Source organism: Ammospiza nelsoni, chromosome 13 (genome assembly GCF_027579445.1).
Source record: "Ammospiza nelsoni isolate bAmmNel1 chromosome 13, bAmmNel1.pri, whole genome shotgun sequence".
Lineage (NCBI taxonomy): Eukaryota > Metazoa > Chordata > Aves > Passeriformes > Passerellidae > Ammospiza > Ammospiza nelsoni.
In genome coordinates, this window is record NC_080645.1 from 3,027,490 (window position 1) to 3,047,607 (window position 20,118).

Genomic DNA, 20,118 nt, shown 5'->3' on the forward strand with positions numbered 1-20,118 from the left:
TTAATAATAATATAATATTACAGTTTAATATTATATGTTAAAAATTAGCAAAACAAATAAGAATCTGCTGTTGCACCAGGAGTGCGGGGCACTATATTACATATAGTTCAAAATTAAAATTGTTTATATATTATAGTTTAATATATAAACTATTTAATTTAATAATGATATAATATTAATCTACAATATTATAGTTCAATATTATATTATTATGTATTAAAAATTAGCAAAACAAATAATAATCTGCTGTTGCAGCAGGCGTGCGGGGCTCTCGGCGGCAGCGGGGCTCGAACCCGCGGCCCTCCGGCCCGGCCCCGCCGCGGTGTTCCCGGGCAGCGCGGGGCCCTCCGGGCCGCCAGGGGGCGCTGCGCGCGCGCGGGCGGCGCTCAGTCGCGGCGGGCCCGTGAGGAGGCGCGCGGAGCCGCCGCCGTGTCCGTCATGGCGGCGGCGCTGGCGGGGCCGCTGCGCCCCGAGCTGGCGCAGGCCGTGTCCCAGGCGCGGGTCCTGGTGGTGGGGGCCGGCGGCATCGGCTGCGAGCTGCTCAAGAACCTGGTGCTCACCGGCTTCAGCAACATTTACGTGGTGCGGGTCGATGCCGGGGCGGGAGCCGGGGCGGGCGGGCTGGCGGGCGGAGGGAGGCCGAGCCCGGGGCCGCGGTGCCGCTCGGGGGCCGCTCCGCCGCCGCGGTGCGTGCGCGGTTTGAAAACGCCCGGGCCCGCCAGAGCCGCCGCGGGACCGCCGGGCCGGGCGCCACAAAGGGGCCGCGGCCTGCGCGCCATCGCCGCCCCCCTCGGGCCGCGCTCCCGCCCGGCTGGGAGCTCCTCCTTCCCCCGCCGAGCTCAGGCCCCTTCCTGGCACGGCCGAACCAGCCCGCGTGTGGAACCGCCCGGGACCCCGCGCTGTGCCGCGCTCGCTGCCGGCGGTATCTTGGAAGTCTTTAGTTGTGCCGAGTGCCGCCTTTGCCGGGGCTGGGGGTGCGGGACGGGGAGGAATCGCAGCGAGGAGCCCCCGGAGGGGTGAACTGCGCTTGCAGATCCCGGGCTGTAAACCCGTCAGCGCTGGCGGTTCCCGCGGGCTCCTGCTTTCACTTTTGCTTCCAGATATCAATCTGTGAACGCGTGCGGGAAGGGCAGATGTGAGAGGGTAGTAATGAAAAGAGATCGAGAGAAATACTGTTGGTGAAACTATGATGGCGTGGTGTCCACACCTCTATTGTAGTAAAGAAGAGCAAATGGTTTTACATCCAGCTAGAGCAGAGGTCTGTTTCCTTCAATACCTTTTTAGTAACGTGCCCAGGAGTCACATCTGACAGTTTTGTGACAGGTTGTGAGGAGTTTGGGTTTGCAGCCAGACTTGTTGAGCCGAGCAGCTCGTATCTAAAACCATATCAGCTTCTAGAAGAAAACAGTTACTGGTTTGCCTTGTTCTTCTTACAGCTTGGGCTTTCCTACTGGAATGCTTTTTAAATTTGTAGAATATGTTTAATCCCAAATTTCCCTTTTGGTTTGAGAGCCTATCCAATCTGAACATTGCACCAGGGAAATAAATAACTGCAGAGGAATGGAAGCATTTTCTGCACTGTTCCTCTCGTTTTCCCCCCTGCTCTGCTGTGTCAGTTGTGTATTCCTGCAGTCCATTACAGCCCAGCTTAAAGCTCCTGGTTTTCCATTTAGTCATTAGGCATAAATCTCATCGGGCTGTGCTTTTTGTTTCCCTTGTTATAGTTTGGGGGTTGGCATTGCCTTTCCAGGCTGACTGGGGGCACCCCCTTAACTTAAATACACGTTGGATCTGCCTTCATGTGACAATATTGCTGGCAGTGTTCCATGCAACACAGAAATAATGTTTTGATAACAGGTGGGTACAAGACAAGGTGAGAGCAAAAGAAGACTTGTTACCCAAAGAGGGAATTTGCTATTAGCAGAATAAAGTGCTTTTGGCAGCATTTGTGATATTGTTGAGAGTTTGCCTCGGTTATTAAATATTAACAAACTTGAAGATCTGAAAATACTTTTTATAAGTAAGTTGTGCTTTTTTAAAAAAAATAAAATCAGTAGTTTTTAATACCAGACAACTAACTAATATGGGACTTAAATATAGTGTCAAAAGGCATACCCTTGTCCTGAGAATGAAGTACAAAATTATGTTTTTTCAGATCCAGGTCTGAATTAAGAGCATGAGCAAATGTTTTTAAGTGGTGATGCCTTTTCTTCCATGTTACCAAAATGGGAGCAGTGTAGTTGCCTTATAAGTGAGCTGTTAAATTCTCATCATTCTCAGCTAGACTGAAGCTTCTGTTGAGGTCTAGTGGTCTCAAGTTTTCCCTCTGGAGAACTGCCTTTGCTCCCTTTAGTTGTAATTCTTGTTCTCAGCAGGAGCTGATGTTGCTTGTCATCTTCTCCAGTTGAAATATTCAAAGCTTTCTGGGTAGTGAAGGTTTTAACAGAGTTTTGCACTTTATTGTTTTCCCTTGAAGTTCTTGGGCTTTCTGGCTTTGGACTAAGCAAGCTGTGTGTCTTTGGAGGAAGGAACAGAGGTCGAAATGTGAATTATGCAAATACTATTTTCATGAAAAGAGACCAGACTGTGGATAGTTACTGTGTTACAGTGGTAGGAGTGTTTACACTCTCAGCTCTATATTTTCAAAACGTTGTATCTTTTTGTTTGCTCTATATCCACAGGTGCTTTTATTAACTGTTGAAATAAAACTCTGTAGCTATTGCAGTTTTTGTTATGTTAAAACTTAAGTCCTTCAATTGAAAATGCTCCCTTGAGAAAAGAGGTAGATTAATGCTGGGATTTGGATCTCTGGTGCCGAGGTGTTCACTGAGTGTGTACCGAGCTTTATTCATAACTCAGGTTTGGTTAAACCTGAATTAATAAAGTCAGGAGCTTGTGAGAACAGCCTGAGCAGTCACGTTTAAAGTTGACACTGCACAGTCTGAGTGCTCTCTGGGTAGCTGAAGGTGTTCCTGAGCTGAGTATGTCAGCATCACCTGAGGGAATTTGGGAGAGATATCTTTGATATATCTCAGAAAAATCTCTGAAATATCTCAGGAAAACTCTCACTCTCCTCATGAAAATGTTAAGGACAGGAGATGACTTCTAACAAGAGTTGTTGATCAAAGAATGTTTAATTGCACAAAAAGTGGTGGTAACAAAGGTAGGAATAAATGTCAGAGTTCTAGTTAAATAATTTTAATTCTTGTGGGATTTCTGCTGTTCCTGTGTATATATTAATGAGTGGAAGCATAGCTCTTAGGGGAATTGCAGTCATGGCATCCTTTGTGTGCTCTGTGCTGTGTGTTTTTAAACTTTTGGATTGTGTGATTTGATTTCTTTTTTATAAGTGGACTTTATCATTTGTTAACGTGCACTGAGGCTGTTATCCTGGGTTCAGGCAGTGGAAGCTTTTGCCCTGCAGTGTGTGTGAGATGGCTGAGCAGCCCTGGGTTCCCTGGCTGAGGTGCTCAGAGCTGTGCTCTGTGGAGTGGAAGGACCAGTTGGTGTGGGGCCTTTCCTGGGCTGGGAGGGGCTGCCTGGACCTGTCTGATGGATTTCTGCATTTCCCACCGAGCTTGTGCTCTGCTCCTCAGGAGCTGCTGCTGAAATCTCCATCCTGTGCGAGCAGGGCCGTGGGTGGTGACTCTGCTCACTGTGTGGGGCTGCAGTTCCAGCTGGGCTCTCTGCAGAAAGTTTGTTCTCGTGTTGCTCTGCACTTGTGTCATGGTCCCCTGCCAGCAGCCAGAGGTGACCACTTGTGCCTCCTCAGGTGCTGTAGGTCTGATGTGGCACCTGAAAGGGCTGAGAAGGGGTCTGTAAAGTTTCTGCATTTTGGCCAACTGTCTTTTCTTCAAATTGTGTTATTGGTTTTGTTCCTTTTGTACCTATCAAAGTGAAATGCCTCTCTTGTGTGTTTGTAGATTGATTTGGATACTATTGATGTCAGCAATCTCAACAGACAGTTTCTGTTTCAGAAGAAACATGTTGGAAGATCAAAATCACAGGTAAGGAAAAAGTGAAAGCTCAAGGCTCATTACTCAGTATTATTTTATGGATAGTGTTAGAAACATGTCACAATTTAGTTTCTGCTGGGAGGAGGTAAGTGTTGGTTGGCTGATCATGGCTATCCACAGCATTTCTTTATTAAAGTATTTAAATCTCTTAAGGTAGTCAACTTACTCGATACACAGCTGGTATCAATTCTGTCTTTTAGAAGGAAGGAAGAAATAATAAGTGCTTTTTTTGTTTTCTTTTTTTTTTGTTTTGTTTCTAGGTTGCCAAGGAAAGCGTGTTACAGTTTTGTCCAGAAGCTAATATTATAGCTTACCATGATAGCATCATGAAGTATGTTTGGTTTTAAGCTCTAATTACATGTTTGATTTGCAAGTACTGTGTTATTTAAATGCTGCAATGGTGTGCTTTAAGGTATTTTGCAAAGCTTCCTCAGTAAGGAGAAATAGCTGTAAATGTGAACTACCATGCACTTGAGTGGGAGTGTGGCTTTTGCATGGGTTTTAAGCTCTGGTAGTAAGCTCTAGTAATTTGTTTGTGTCTGTTTTTCATTTTATTGGCAACATTTGCCATATGAGTTTCTACTCTGTAAGGATGTCCTGAAGTCTTGAGCAATAATTAAATGAAGAGACATGTGAATCTTGAGACTGTGATTAACAAAATTAAGTCCTCTGTGTGTGTGTAGGTAACTGTCATTTATATACGCCCCAAGCTGTTGAAATTTAGTCTTTATGAGCTGTAACCAATGAATAGAGTACAAGATTATGTAGGTTTCCATTAGCTGTTCCCCATGTTTTAATTTATATTTGCCCCAGTTTCTAAAAAAGTTAATATTCTGTACCATGGAGGTTTGAACTCTGATGTTGCTATTAGCCAGTGAAACACTGACTCACTGCTTCCTTCTCCTGAAACTGTTAATCCTGTTTCCTCTTTTCTCTCTCTTCTTCTGCACCTTCTTGTTTCAGTCAGAAAAATGCACCATAAAGATAACTGAAGTGTCAGGATTTAAGGTGCCATATGTTGGCTCCTCAGGGTATGGCCACACAGTCAAACCAGTGGAGCTATCACAGCACAATGAATTATGCACAGTCTGATGAGCTGTGGTAATTACAGTGTGCATGTTTTAGCTACAGCTGATGGTTTTTAAGGTCAGTTACCACAGCTCAGCCAATTTACTCATTAGGTCAGAGTAGTTTAATCACTTTCCCTTGTCTGCCTGTTTCATTGGTCAAGTTAGTACTAATTGCAGTAGCTTCCTTCCAGCAGCATAAAATTCATGCTTTCACCCAGCTTTAAAGTGGGTGGAAGACAAATGGGGCAGTTAAGGGGTAGCTAAATTTATAAATGTGTAAGATGTGCAATTTATCACATTGGTTGCATGTGTAGAGTTTCTGTTGTGCAGTAGTAACCAGGAGCTTGGATGTGCCATTTGAAATGTTGTTTTTGTTTTCCATAGCCCTGACTATAACGTAGAGTTCTTCCGCCAGTTTACGTTGGTTATGAATGCTCTGGATAACAGAGGTGAAGTTTTCACTGATTTTATATTGCACATGTAGCTCCTTCCCTGCTGCAGTGTCCTTTGAATAACAAGCATCCTCCTAACCCATCTGCAGCTGCACTGAGCCTCGTGGGCTTTGCTAGAGAGTGAAGGGGTGGTTAGTGCTTCTGCAGGTGCTCTGAAAGGAAATGTGCCCTGCTAATTCTGCTTCGTGGGACCTGCTGGGTACTGTGGGTGCAGGGTGGCTGTAATCAGCTGGTTTGCTGTGTTTGTTAATGTCCATGTGAGAATGGGAAATGGGGCTTTGTGAAAATGCTCTATAGAGAAACAAGGTATGTTAAAGATAAGTGCATAGGATGCTAGTTTGAATTTGGAGAAGCAAAACTTCTTTTTTCTTAACTATTCAAATTTTTTCTTTAAAACCCTCTTGATTTGCAGCTGCCCGTAACCATGTGAACAGGATGTGTCTGGCTGCTGATATTCCTCTTATAGAGAGTGGAACTGCAGGCTACCTGGGACAAGTAACTGTTATCAAAAAGGTTAGGGGGGTGTCACCCTTGCCATTGGCTATTTTAGACAACAGGGAGGGGGTGTTTGGAGATAGAGTTACAGCTCATCTGTTAATAGCCCAAATGATCAGTAGCCTTCTCAGAGTGACAAGTAAATGCTTCATTTTTCACAGGGAGTGACAGAATGTTATGAATGTCAGCCTAAACCAACTCAGAAAACTTTCCCAGGCTGCACCATCCGAAACACGCCCTCAGAGCCTATCCATTGCATTGTGTGGGCCAAGTATTTGTTCAAGTAAGTACTTTTTTAAAGAAACAGGTACTGTGGTTCATTCTTTTGGTTTCTAAACACACAGAGAAAGAAATAAAATTGACACACTTTTAAAAAATTATTATAATGGATTTTAAATTCATTTTAAATTGATTTAGATAGATTATGGTGAAACCTCCAGTTCCTTGACCTGGGTGCTGGGGTGGTTATAAAGATGGAAGGTTGATTAGTATTTGGGCTTTGCTCTAATAGCACAAAAAATCTGGCAGAGTAGTTTGGCACAGCAGTGTAGGTTAAGGTTGCTTTATTATTCATCTTTGTATGAAGTAAGCACATTTTTCAGTTTAATGCATGTTTTAACAAGTTTGTTGGAATCTTGGATATCCCAGAGGTTCTAAAAATGCATTTAGTCCTGCAGTGTAAATGTTAGGCTGAATATTGGGTGAGCTACTGAGTGAGTCATACAGAAAACTGTTTTGCTGAATTCACTTTCATATTGGGCATTTTGTGTTGTCCATGTTAAGTCCACGTGTGATGAATCCCAGCATGTTAAAAAGCAATGTATGAAGTGGCAGTCTGCCTGAAAGCAAGAATCATAAAATTAATATATATCCATTAGCAAATATATGAGTCTTTAACCACATATGCTGAAATTCTGGTCTTGTTGTTCTTAATTATTATATAGCCAGTTGTTTGGAGAAGAAGATGCTGATCAAGAAGTCTCACCTGACAGAGCTGATCCTGAAGCTGCCTGTGAGTGTGATATAACTGGTGGCTTACCCTGTTACTGAAATGTTGTGTTTCAGAGATTATTACTTATTTCTGTACATTTCTTAAGCTTAGAGAGTTTGGCTCAATTTTCTTTAAAGAAGATTCTGTTTCTGGCCTCTGGGAGGCTTGTTTTTGGAACAGAGTACTGAGTGATATTTGTAGTCACTCTGCATTTCCCACTCCTTGCTGAGGGTTTGCAAGGAAACTTCAGGAATTGTGTTTGAGCTTTTCTAGCCTGCAACACTTGAGCATTAATCTACATAGGAAGTGTGTCCATTTTGAGTGATATTTTTATAGCTATTCATTATTTCTCTGTAAGGACAGTTATCATAGTTCCTATGAGGTGAATAAGCATCATTGTTGGTTGCTTCTTTTGGATCCTTTGATAGATGAATGGACTTGGGAGGGGGAGCTTAGAGGATCCTCCAACTCTTCAAATGCTTTGAGCATCAGATAGTGATCACTGGACAGGTTGTTCCTACAGGAAGTGCAGAATGAAATAGGTGAGTCTTAACAAGAGTGGCAATATAAAATCACTCAAAACAATGGCTGAGGTAGTTGACAGGTAGCAAATGCAATGCCACTTATTTAAGTAAAGACAGCAGGGCAGTTCCAGGGGTGCTGAGCTGGAGCCTGGTGTCTGCAGTGACAGACTGCCCATGGTCAGGGTGCTGTGGTCACACAGGGTGGCACTGTCCACGTTTGACCCCAGCTGGCAGCTCAGCACTGCACAGCCCTCACTCACTGCCCTGCCCAGAGCAGGGAGAGCCACACAAAATTAGGGAGCCTCACAGGCTGGGGTAAGAGCAGCTAATAATGGGAACAAATGTGTAATACTATTGATCACAACTGGAATAAAGAGAGGGGGGATAAAATTCAAGACAAACAAGTGACTGCCACTGGCCAGTGGCTGCTCAGCCAGTCCCCAGGCAGAGATCAGCCCCTCCCAGCCAACTCCCCCGGTTTCTGTGCTGAGTAGGATGTTCTGAGGTCTGGAATATCCCTGTGCTCAGTTCAGGTCTGCTGTGCTGGCTCTGCTCCCTCCCAGCTCCTTGTGCTCCTGCTCACTGGCAGAGCACGGGAAACTGGAAAGTCCTTAACTTGGAGTCACCTCTTGGCAGCAGCTGAAACATCAGCCTGTTACCAACATTATCTCCTGCAGAACCCAAAACACAGCACCAGACTACCTACTAGAAAGAAAATTAACTCTCTCCCAGCCCAAACCAGGACATCCAGGAAAGAGTTAATGCAACATTTGTAAGGGAAGTTGTGCCCAGCAGGGCTCCGTGGGTCCCTGGAAGGAATCAGCAAGCCTGTGTAGTGTGTGTCTGGTTTAGGCTGCTCTGAATGTCCAGGGGGCAGACCCAAAAACTGTTGAGTGGAATCTGAGGGACATAAGCAGCCAAGAGGACAAAAAATGCTGAAGATCCTGAAGTGGATAAACTACTTGAATGATAAAGGTAAATGGTGATTGGAGGAGTCTCAGATGGGAGATGTGTGCTGTTCAGCACAGATGATTAGGCAAAGTCACTCAGAGTCAAAAAGATGAGACCTAACTTCGAAAAGTAGTAAAATGCTTTGCAATATAGAATAACTGGGCAATGGTAGATGAGGCAGATGAATATGAAATAATGCAAATGATGCATTGGTGAAAGAGGGGAAACATTCCCAAATTTACACATAAAGTGATGGTTTCTGAGTTGATTTTTCTTATTCAGTCAAGATGTTAATAAATAGTTCTATGAAAACATCAATCTGATTATTAGAAATCATGATAGCAACTGTTGGAGGTGACTAGGAAAGAAAGAAAATTATTTGTATCTTTACAGAGATTTTTTTTGTTTAAAAAGAACCAGAGATAGGAAACTGATTTGGTTTGTTTGTTTTAAAAACCCAACCAAACTAAGACTCTTTAGCTAGAAAAGAGACTGCTAAAAGGACTGGTAAGACATTTCTGAAGTAGCAACATTATGTGGAAAAAAATAGTGGGAAACAATTGTTCATTGTTTCTGCCAATAAAGGAGTTGGGTGATACCAGGTTAAGTCAGTGAGTTGCAGTTTCAGAGGCAAAGAGGAACAAACACACTGTGCCTAATTCAGTTTTTGTTGGGTGCAATAAAGCCATTTTATGCTCCCTGCATAATTTTGGTAATTGACTCTGGGGGTAATATTTGGATAGGATTTATTTTTAAATTTAAAATATTGGTTATCACTTTGTTAATAGGGGAGCCAGCAGAAGCAGAAGCCAGAGCATTAGCATCCAATGAAGATGGTGAGATTAAACGTGTTTCAACTAAGGAGTGGGCTAAATCCACTGGCTATGATCCAGTTAAACTTTTTACTAAGGTATGTTCTTTACACCAAATAAATGTCTTTATTTGAAATGCATGAGGTTGTGTAAAGTTAAATCAAACTTGAGCATTACTTTTCATGGGAAAGGGTCTGTTTGACCTCTGGAATTGCAGTGGGCATAATCAGAACCAATCTGATGACCTAAAAGCTGTCAGTCATCTGTGCAATATCAGGCTCTGGCATAAGGAAAGACAAACTGATTTAGTTGTTTTTGTTCTACATAGTTACTGAAAGTGGATAAGTAGAAGAAATGAGCTTGAATGTAATGTTCATAGGTAGCAATAATTTTTCTTTGGGAATTCATTGGCATGTTCATTCATTTGTCTCAGAGAGGGCATACAAAGAACTGTAGGGATGGCTTCAGTAGAGAGGTAAACCACTCTTTGAACTATTGTTTCTTGATTTTTCACTTTACTCCTCCCCAGATTAATCAGAACTATGTCTACTCTATGCAATGAGTATTAGAGAGTAGGGACTAAGATTGTAGAATCTATTTTTATGTAGTTGAAAATACTGTCAAGGAGAAAATCATAACCTCATCAATGTAATGCTGATTTTTCAGTGTCTTTTTTCCTCCCTTTAATTTGATTTTTTTTTTCATGTTTCCAGCTTTTCAAAGATGACATTAGATATCTGCTGACAATGGATAAGCTGTGGAGGAAAAGAAAGCCTCCAGTGCCACTGGACTGGGCTGAGGTACAAAAGCAAGGTAACTGTCCCTCCTCCTACTGTACATTTGTAAATAATACCTGCTGTTTATTAATGCATCTCTGTGATATTTACTTCTTTTTTACTGCCACAGTTGAGATCTGATAATGAACATATTAATTCTTTACATTTCCTAAAGATTTCAATTTTTTCTCTGTATAGACAACACTTTCTCTAAGACTGTTTTGCAGTTGTTGTTTTAGATGCTCAGTATTGGCAGTAGAAAATACACATTTAATAAAATGATGTCAGCTTATTCTAGGACACCTTACTGTAAGCAATTAAAAGATTTATCTCTGCAAGTTGTTTGGTTGAAAATTTATGTTTGCTGTAATTTGTGCATGTTTAGGTGACTGATAGCACAGCTGTAGTTTCAGTTTTAAAAGCAGATTTGTTATAAAATGTTTGGGCTACAGCTGGTTAAGGATATTGTTCTTCAATTTAGAAAATATTGAATTCTGCTGAATTTGGAAAGTTATTTGAGATAACTTCTGTGGAATTTACAAATATTCCTGATTTTTTTTTCTCCTTTTCCCCAAAGAGCAAAACATACCTGACCAGCAGAATGAGAGCTCTGCAGTGCTGAAGGATCAGCAGGTTCTCAATGTCAGGAGCTATGCAGACCTGTTTTCAAAGAGTGTTAAAACCCTGAGTCTTCACCTGGCTGAGAAGGCTGATGGAGAAGCCCTCATATGGGATAAGGTTAGTTTGCAAAGTGTGAACTCTACATGGGTAACACAAGTGTTAGTTGGGCTCACTCAGTGTTCTTCACAAGTGATACCACTTAACACAAAACTGTCTGGCACCTTAGGGAAAGGGTTTCCATATGTAAACAAATTCATTCTTTAAATGCTATATTGTGTCACTCACTGAGGGTAGGGATTAACTGCTGTGCTGTGAATTACTTAATTCACCAAGTTCTCCAGCTCATAAAAGCACAAATTCACAAGTATTTGTCGTGTTTTGATTTTTGAAAATATTTAAATAATGCAGCTTCATTTCTCCCTTACCTGTTTCCAGTACATGCTCTTAGCCAGGTGTCAGTAGCTGGGGGTTTACTGAGGTTATGAGCAATCAGCTGATGATGGGTGTGCAACACAAATTCTGTTGAAGAAGACAAGAACTTTCTCTTTTATCACCACACACAGTATCACTTCAGTCAGTTATCATTTGGCATAAGAAAAAGCAGTCTGTAAATGGGGGGGAGGCAAAATATTAGAATATTATTACAACCAATAGTACAAATACTTCTCTCTGAAACACCCAGTGTTTGAAACTGATTCACAGTTAAAATTCAATGTTGAAAATGTTTGAAACACTGTAAGACTTAGGATTTAAACATTTTTATAATGTACAAGGCATTTTATTAGTACAGATATACTAATTTGCTACTGAAATACATGTTTAGAATCTGTAGTTAGTATTTAAAGTACTACTGCTCTGAGTACCCCATCTGAAAGAGAAAGTATATTGACTTTGAAATGGAATTTTGTACAGGTTTTTTTTTTTTTTTTTAGTTCTGGTTTTTAAGGTTTTAGGAACCATGTGTAGCAAAGTCTTTCCAATGAATAATCTGATTTTTAAATTTTTAAATGCTTTTTGTATTGCTTTCTTTTTAGGATGACCCTTCTGCCATGGATTTTGTCACTGCTGCTGCAAACCTCAGGATGCATGTGTTTGGAATGAACATGAAGAGCAGATTTGATATCAAGTGTAAGGATAAAATGGAACATTGTTTTATTTAAATTACAATCTTCTTTATTTCTTCTGCTGTTAAAAACCTGCATACTGGTTTGTTTTGCAGCAATGGCAGGAAATATTATCCCAGCTATAGCCACTACCAATGCAGTGATTGCTGGGCTGATAGTGCTGGAGGGTTTGAAGATTTTATCGGGGAAAATAGATCAGTGTAGAACGGTAAGTGAGAATAAAATGCTTTTGCTTTCCTGCTATTTATTATTTGTTTAAAAGTTACATTTAACATTTTTTCACTGTTGTGTAGTTTTACTGTCCCTCACTTGTTGCTTCAGTAGATTCTGAATATGCTGGGAACTTTCAGTCACAATGAAAAGAGAAGTGCAGGTCTTAAGGATCTGTAAATTCCTATGAGTTAATAGAAATGTACTGTGAGAGTCCTGCTCAGCAGGCACAGCACAGAGGAGTAGGAAACAGCACAGCCTGTCAGACAGGACAAGAAATCTGCAGGAAAAGAGGCTTTAGACATGCTGCTAATTACAGAATAACCTGATTTCTTCTTGTCTGTCCTCAAGATTTTTCTGAACAAGCAGCCAAATCCCAGGAAGAAGCTGTTGGTTCCTTGTGCTTTGGATCCACCAAATCCCAATTGTTATGTATGTGCAAGTAAGCCAGAAGTGACTGTGAAACTTAACACACACAAAGTTACTGTGTTGACACTCCAGGATAAGGTAAATCTTGAGCTACAGTTACAGCTTTCATTTCAAATCTAATACTGTAAATTATTAAAATTAGGTATTTGCTGTAGTGTATTATACACAGTGTATTTTGACCTGGCATCTCCTGTTTATATTTACTATACATTTCTCTCAGCTACAAGAAGAGCTGATTAGCCAATATGCTTCTTGCTCATGTGTGTTGTATGTAAAAGAATGTTTGTATTTTTTAAATTTTGGTGGTTTTAAAATCTATTCATATCTGAGAGCAAAAAAAACGAAATTTGCATTTCAGTTGAAAGTTCAGTAGCTACATTACAGTTGTGGTCACAATTGATTTGTAATTCTGTCATTTTATGAAGTATTCTAAAAAATTTTCTAGCTTAAATGAACCTGTATCAGACCTCAAAAATATAATAATTTTGTTTGTGGAAGTGAACAAAAAAGTATAGGCTTTCAGTAAATGCGTGAAAATGAGCCAGAATAATAAAATCAACAAATTCAGGGGTTTTTTTAATAAATCTTTTTAAGTCAGAGATTGAATATATTTTAATATATTTACATTTTCAGATACTGAAAGAAAAATTTGCTATGGTAGCACCAGATGTACAAATAGAGGATGGAAAGGGAACTATCCTGATCTCTTCAGAAGAAGGTGAAACAGAAGGTAGGTATGCTCCTGAGGGTCTGGGATAAGAGTACTCAAACCCTTGGAGCAGACTCTGCAGAGTAGGTGTGTAGCAGACATTGCAGTGCTCACTCTGTGCATTAGTATTTGAGGAGGGTTTGTGAGTGTTTGGAGTGGCTTGAGGACAGCCAGGGCTGTTGTGTGCAAGCTGCATGTGCAGTTCAGCTTTCCTGCACAAAGCACTGCTCAGCTGGTGTGTCAGGATTCCTTCCAGGAACAGGCACCCCTGCATTTGCCAGCTCGTAGGTGCTGCTCTGTTCATGATGCCACAAAGCATCTCCAAAATATTCCCAAATGCAGTAATTGTGAAGTGCTTGAACAGGATGGCATGAGGAGTAAATAAATCAAACATCATAGGTAGCTTCAACTCCTAATAGGCTTAAATGTCAGCTTTTAATTTAAATGTAGCTAATACATGTTAATCATATGTTCTTACATAAAAGTTCTGGAGTACTCCATATTTATTCAGGTGTAAAGATCTTTCTATAAATAGCTCTGTACACTGCAAGTTTTTACTGTTTTTGTAGCAAATAACCACAGGAAGTTATCAGACTTTGGAATTCGAAATGGCAGTCGACTACAAGCAGATGATTTCCTCCAGGACTACACTCTGTTAATCAATGTGCTTCACAGGTAAGGATTCTGAAATCAATGTTTTGTGTATATACATGGAATGGTTCCACAGGGAATTTTTCACTCACAATTTAAATACATGAACAAAGTTCAAAGATTAAGCTGCTGAAAGGAAATATAAAGGCAAAAGAGGAATGGTTATTTCTTATTAAATTATGGTTTAAGGGGTTTTGTTTTGTGTCTTTTTTGTTGTAGTCTTGTTTGGTTGTGGTTTTGTTTTTTATAGCGATAACTGAAAGAGGTTTATTTCAGTAATTTGTTGTTACACAACATAAGAATACATTGCAAAAACAAATTAACATGTGGGGTAACTGACAAGCAAGAAACTGGCATTTAAAAAAAAACCCTTAAATCTAGAAAGGCAAAAAAACCCCAGCCTGCTGGGATAATAGATGCTCTCCTTGATACCTGTGTTCAGAAGTCTCTCTGAGCTCACTGGGGTGTGTGTTTAACCCTGGGGAGGTAACAGACACACACAGAAACTCACACTGCATGTTCAGTGGGAGGAGGGCTGTGCTGTAGGGAAGAAAGGTAAGCTCAGGCAATGGTTTTTCTGATTCCTAAGCATTTGGAGTTGGTAGCACTGGGTGGAATAGTGTTTAGGAATTGACAAAGCATAAATTATAAAAGAGGACTGAACAGATTTTCCTCTTTTTCGGTATGTTTTCTCGTTTTGTCAGAGTTGCAGCGTGCTCTAATACTTGAATGGGTTGTTTTTTGTGTAAAAGACAGGATTTTATTTTCTGGCTGTTTAAAAGCATGTGTATTTTTCTGCAGTGAAGACCTAGAAAAAGATGTTGAATTTGAAGTTGTTGGTGATGCCCCTGAAAGAATTGGCCCTAAACCATCAGAACCAGCATCCAGGAACATTAGCAATGGTAGTGATGATGGAGCACAGCCCTCAACATCAACAGGTAATCAGCAGTAATCAATATTAAACAAAACAGTCCTTGTCTAGTGCAGTTCAGTTAAAGTTGTCTTCAGTTGTGTGATTGAACTTTGCCAACACACAGTAAAAGACATTTAAGTTGCCTCTCTGTATAACTAACACTAAATAGAATAATGCACATTTACAATTTTTACAAAGAGACAGAAGGACAGAAATGTATAGTACATAAACTTTGAAATTCTTACTTACCTGGTGTTCCTTTGCCTGTAAGATACGTGCACAGATTTAAGACACAAAGTAAGTAGTTCCTTCCCTCTTGTTTGAAGGAAAACTAAATGTTAAGAGTATTGCTAAAATTCCTCTAAATTGTATTAGAAATTGCATCATTTAATACGTTTTTACAGTGAATTTGTGTTTAAAACCAAACAAAATCCTCTAGATGTCTTGAAAGTTCACATTTGGCTCTCCCCTTCTTCATTGTTGTCCTTTAGCTCTGTAAGTCTGCTCACCCTTCCACTTCTCCCTCTCTTTGACACCTCTCTCTCCTGGAATGTGGCCTCTCCTGGAGTTCTGTGAGGGCAGTCAGGAAAGGAGAGGCTGCTCTAGAGCTTGCTGTGTGCCAAACTTCTTTTCCCAGCAACTGCTGCAGACAGCAGCAATTCTTTGGCTTTTGTAAATGAAAAAAAAGTGCTAAGTAATGCATTTCCCATATTTTTGGCTTATTGCAGTATTTTCCACACCTGTAGTGAAGAAGGAACACCGGTGTAAAAATCATATTTTATAGTAACTTCAGGTACATTTAAGAAATTCTTGTATGGATGTGACAGTCTGGTCAGAGACATAAGCTTTCCCATGAATGGGTCTGAGGGAGCTGGAGAGAAAGAACTGTAAACAATCTGCAGGTGGTTTTTAACAAGCTGTTTTCCCATAGGGATGCTTACCAAAAGGGTGGTTTCTTAATTAACCAATGGTGACGGTGTTTTGATTAAAGGACCCATCAGGTCCACCTGTAGTGAACTAGAGTGTAAAAAGGAATGGGTTGCACCTTCTGAGAATGCCTGGAGTGTGTCACTCGTTTCTCTGTATCATTTCTGACTCAACAGTGATGCTCTTGCAGTTGCATGGCAAAGAATGCTTCAATTTTTATGTAGGAAAACTGGTTTGAGAGTAGCCTGCATCCACTGCAGGATCCATTTGAATCTCAGGCACCTCTTTTGCAGCTCCAGAGCAGGAGGACGTGGTGATTGTTGACTCTGAGGACGAAGGCACTTCCAGCAACGCTGCGGATGCGGAGAGCAGGAGCCGCAAGAGGAAGCTGGAGAAGGGCTGTGAGTGTGGAGGGGCCAAGAGATCTCGGGCTGAGCAGGAGCAGGATGACCTGATGATCGTGGAGTCTGAGGATGAGGGGGCTGCCAGCAGCCTGGGCGAGGAGGAGAGCAGGAGCCACAAGAGGAAACTTGAAGAGAAGGGCTGCGAGTGCGTCGGGGCGAAGAGCGTGTGCTGAGCTAAGAGCAAGATGAAGAGCATTGGGGGAACCTGCACAGGCCCCTTGGCAAAGTGATTCACATAATGTCATACTGTAACAGCAGATTGTGCTGGGATGTGAAAAATGTCCAGAACTAGACTAACTCTAAGGTCTTGGTTCAAAGTGGATACCAAATAATTTGTGTCTGTTTCTCTCGATGATAAAGCTCTCGTATCAATAGACTCAGAAAGGTTTTTCTGTATTCCATATATAAATGTAGTGGAAATATAGTCTGTGAATACCTACAGATAAGTATTTACCTAAAAATGAAAACAGCATGGTATTTTTGTGTAAATACCTTTTAGGTATTGTACAACAGGACAAAAAAACCCCTGCTTTTGTTTAGTGAAAGGGCCATCACCAGATGCCCACATTTTAAGCAACTACATTTTTTATTTTTCAGTGATTACCTTTAAAGTTTCCCAGCAGTGGCCTGCCTGCATATTTGCTTATCCCTTTCTGAGGCCGTGTTGCAAGTGTGACTGCTCCACCTCCAGCATTCACAAAATCACAGATGCTTGAAGAATTAACATTTTTAGCCTAGTCCTAAACATTTTTCACACCCTGAACAAGTAAAGAAAATCCAACAAAGCAAATTAGTGCCACATTCTAACAGTGTTCTTAAACATCAGCTGGCACTATGTACATTACTGTAAAACTGTTAATTTACTCCAGTTTTTCAGCTCGTACTGCCTGGTATGTCAGTGTAAGAAGCAAATTTTTGTGTATTGTTACAGTTTCAGGTTATTTATATTTGATGTTTTGTAAACTCAGATACTACTACTATACTGTACATCTGATGGACCAAATAAATAACATCTGAAATACTTGCTATATTTGCTTGCACAGTCCAAAATTATGCTGACTTATGGGATTTTACAATGTATAGCCTTCAAAAATTACTGTATTATTTCCATTTTTCTAAACATAACCTAGTAGTACAGAACTTAAGCTTCACTTGTTTGAGGTGAAAGGGGAATTTTTTTAATAAAACTTTTGTGAATGTTTTTTTTCTTGGACAATCAGTTATTGGGCACTGCAGCAGCTGCACCACCACGCACATGCTTTCACCACCTCATGCCTTCAGAAGGAAGAAAACTCTGATTTTTATACATTACACCTTGTGTGTAGGACAAAAGTGTCATGTTTAGAATCAGTGTCTTAAATCCTGCTGTATTTGTGTTGGTAACTCTCAAAACTGTCACTGTTGGTTTTCAGAATGCATTAATAGGCCATTTCTGTCACTGTACCAAAAGAATTTCCCACTTTTGTGCCAGGGACCCAGAACTGCTCCCAGTCCTGGGTGAGTGTGCAGTGAGCCTTCCAGAGCACAGCAGATAAATAGCAAGATTTAGTCTCTTACAGTTTGCAGGCTGAGAGAATTGTAAAGCAAATGTGAGTTTTACAGGAGAAGGTTAAAAAACAAAGGCCAGCTCATCGTGTTAAAATTGCCAATGCTGTGCAAAACGGCTTCTACAAGGCAATTAATGTTTTATTTCTTCTTTTAGGCAGTAACAGTCATATGCAGTGGCTTGTTTGGAGGCATAATAGTGAAATCCTTTTGAGTGAGTTGCTGCTTGGCTGGCAGGAGTGCAGACTGAGGTAAAGATGTAAATAAGGTGTTAGAGAAAAGATTGCAGTGCTACAGTGGAAAACTTCTTGCCATAAACAGCTGAAGCATGAGAGTTTAATTACATCTTCCAAAAATTAAGACTGACAAATTTTGGGTTTAAGCTTTATTAAAAATAAAATTACTGCTTTATTTCACTTTCTAACTTTTTTTAAAGCACCAGTAGAGGCTACAATCCTGGTAATTTACTGCATTGGTTTTACTGAAGTTTAGATTGTGAGTTGGAAGTTGAGTGGAGTATGAGCTGGACTGAAATGTCACTGACAGATTCAAGGGTGAAAAAAGTAGGGGGGTGGCTGCTCCTCAAGTTATTGCTTGTTTATTGTTCTTAACCTTGTGCCATCATTTGGTTTGCAGCATGCAGGGCCAGAATGAGCTGCACAAGCCATGCCTGGTGATGCATGTGGAAGGTGCAGTTGTGCTGCTCGTGCCTGGGCAATGCTCCTGCACCCCTCCTGTCACATCCTTTGCAGTGAAGGATTTTTAATGTGTTTCCTTTCCACAGGCTGCTCCCACAGAACATGGAACAGCTCTTGGCTGCTCTGGTCAGTTCTTTGGAAGTTGGGCAATACAGAATGAGCCACTAAATGCAAACTGCTGCTGTGCAGAGTGAAAAGCTGCTTTTCAGAACTGGTGGAGTATGTGTCCTTAATTGGCTGCTAGGCACCAACATTGTATTAATGTAGAATTTTCCAACTTCAACTTTTCTTTGCTCTTTAGAAAAAAATAAAAATGGAAGTGTTAATTAAGTTTTCAAGTAATTAAAAAGCCCTCCATTTTTCAAATGACAATTTGTTCAGCTCCTAATAGCAGGAATGGTCATATGGAAGGAGGTAGTGTTGCAAGGCACAAGATCTAAATGTTAAAATGGAGAAATTCTTCCCAGTGCTTTGGCTCAGCAACCTAATGTAGGCTCTGTCTTCACTAACAATTTTAGAGCCCAGCTCATTAAATCAGTCTACAAACTGCTATTTGCAGTGATATAAATTGGCTCTGCTGTCACACAGGGTTCTCAAGTTGTTTGTTTCTACTCATGCAAAATTCTCTAATGCAGATAAGCTTTTCTGGCTGCTTTTACAGAGACAGTTCTTGATGCTTGCATTTTTAATTTACTTAGTGAATGTGAGTGCCATGTATGGACAAGAAAATACAGACTATTACAGAATGTACCTATGTGCATGCTTTTAATTCAATATGTCTTTTCTGCAGCAGAGCATGGAAAGGAATATTGACCATTAATGATTGACAGCAGTTAACCAGAGATTCATTAAGCTGTTCTGAGGGAGGGTGAAGGAATTCCCAAAGCATTGAATCACCTTGATGAGGCAAATGATAACCATTCAGGAGAAAGAGCTCTGGGGCCCTGGTGACTGCCAGCCCTGTGCCAGCCCATTTCCTAACGAGCCACTGCAACTTGTAGGTGACCATTTAGTGTTTGTGGTGTTTCTGTGTGACATTTTAGCTTTACTTTATAAAACCATTCCATAGCTGAACCACAGAGAGAGGTGCATCCTTTCCTGGCCTCTGACAGCTGGGAGCAGATTGATATGCCATTTCAAGTTCTGACCTTTATAACAAAGGCCTCTTGCTAACTATTTATAGATTTCAGAAGATAAAATCAGCTTGTATTCAGTCTGTAGATACCACTGATATCTGTTTCAAGCCTTCTACTACCCCAAAATTTAAAATTTTGGTTAGAAAACTGAATAAACACAGAATTAAGGGAAATAGATTCGGTGTTGTTCTGTTTCTCTGGTAGACATATTTATTTTCTTTGCAGCTAAAAGGACAAAAGGTCTTCCATTTTGTGCATCTAAAATACAGAATATGCAAGAAAGCAGGAACTAGGATCAGGATAATACAGCAAATTGTACACTTGTCAGTTAATCTGTTTTTTGCTTTCCTGAGATTGTTTCTGAAATGACTACAGGGAGCTTATACCTGCAGACAAATGTACATGAGAGAGGCAATGCTTTGATTTGGAGGCCTTGGTGCTTTTAAGGGAGGAACAGGATGAAGTAATTACATGTACTTGTAGATACAGCTTGGTATCTGTTATACTGAAAGAAGATAATTGCTGTGTGGATACATGTTACCTTTATCTCTCCCACTGGCAGTCTCCTCCTCTCTCATGAGAAAAAGAAGTCTGCAGAAGAATTTCCAGAAGAGAAGATACTTATGGAATTGCTCTGCCAGTCGTCTTCAGCAACACTTGAGGA

General features: G+C 40.8%; 1 protein-coding gene across 2 annotated transcripts; it reads left to right on the forward strand.

The window, feature by feature from the left end:
• The first annotated feature begins 407 nt into the window (after positions 1-407).
• Positions 408-17,276, forward strand: UBA2 (ubiquitin like modifier activating enzyme 2). Of its 2 annotated transcripts, none has more exons than XM_059481327.1 (17): positions 408-582; positions 3,924-4,007; positions 4,277-4,347; positions 5,471-5,535; positions 5,951-6,051; positions 6,195-6,316; positions 6,978-7,045; positions 9,288-9,409; positions 10,025-10,124; positions 10,665-10,825; positions 11,743-11,836; positions 11,928-12,040; positions 12,394-12,549; positions 13,105-13,201; positions 13,750-13,855; positions 14,633-14,769; positions 15,965-17,276. In XM_059481327.1, the coding sequence occupies exons 1-17, from the start codon at positions 439-441 to the stop codon at positions 16,246-16,248; spliced, it is 2,025 nt and encodes a 674-aa protein (XP_059337310.1). In that variant the 5' UTR covers positions 408-438; the 3' UTR covers positions 16,249-17,276. The 2 variants fall into 2 exon arrangements, with proteins under 2 accessions (XP_059337310.1, XP_059337311.1); XM_059481328.1 differs by having other exon boundaries at positions 435-552.
• The last annotated feature ends 2,842 nt before the right edge of the window (positions 17,277-20,118 follow it).

Excerpts from the sequence above, each read along its gene's own strand:
- UBA2 (XM_059481327.1), top strand. The coding sequence starts at position 439 with ATGGCGGCGGCGCTGGCGGGGCCGCTGCGCCCCGAGCTGGCGCAGGCC. Across the intron at positions 6,052-6,194 it reads AAGTAACTGTTATCAAAAAG|GGAGTGACAGAATGTTATGA; the intron begins GTTAGGGGGGTG and ends CATTTTTCACAG. Across the intron at positions 9,410-10,024 it reads CAGTTAAACTTTTTACTAAG|CTTTTCAAAGATGACATTAG; the intron begins GTATGTTCTTTA and ends TCATGTTTCCAG.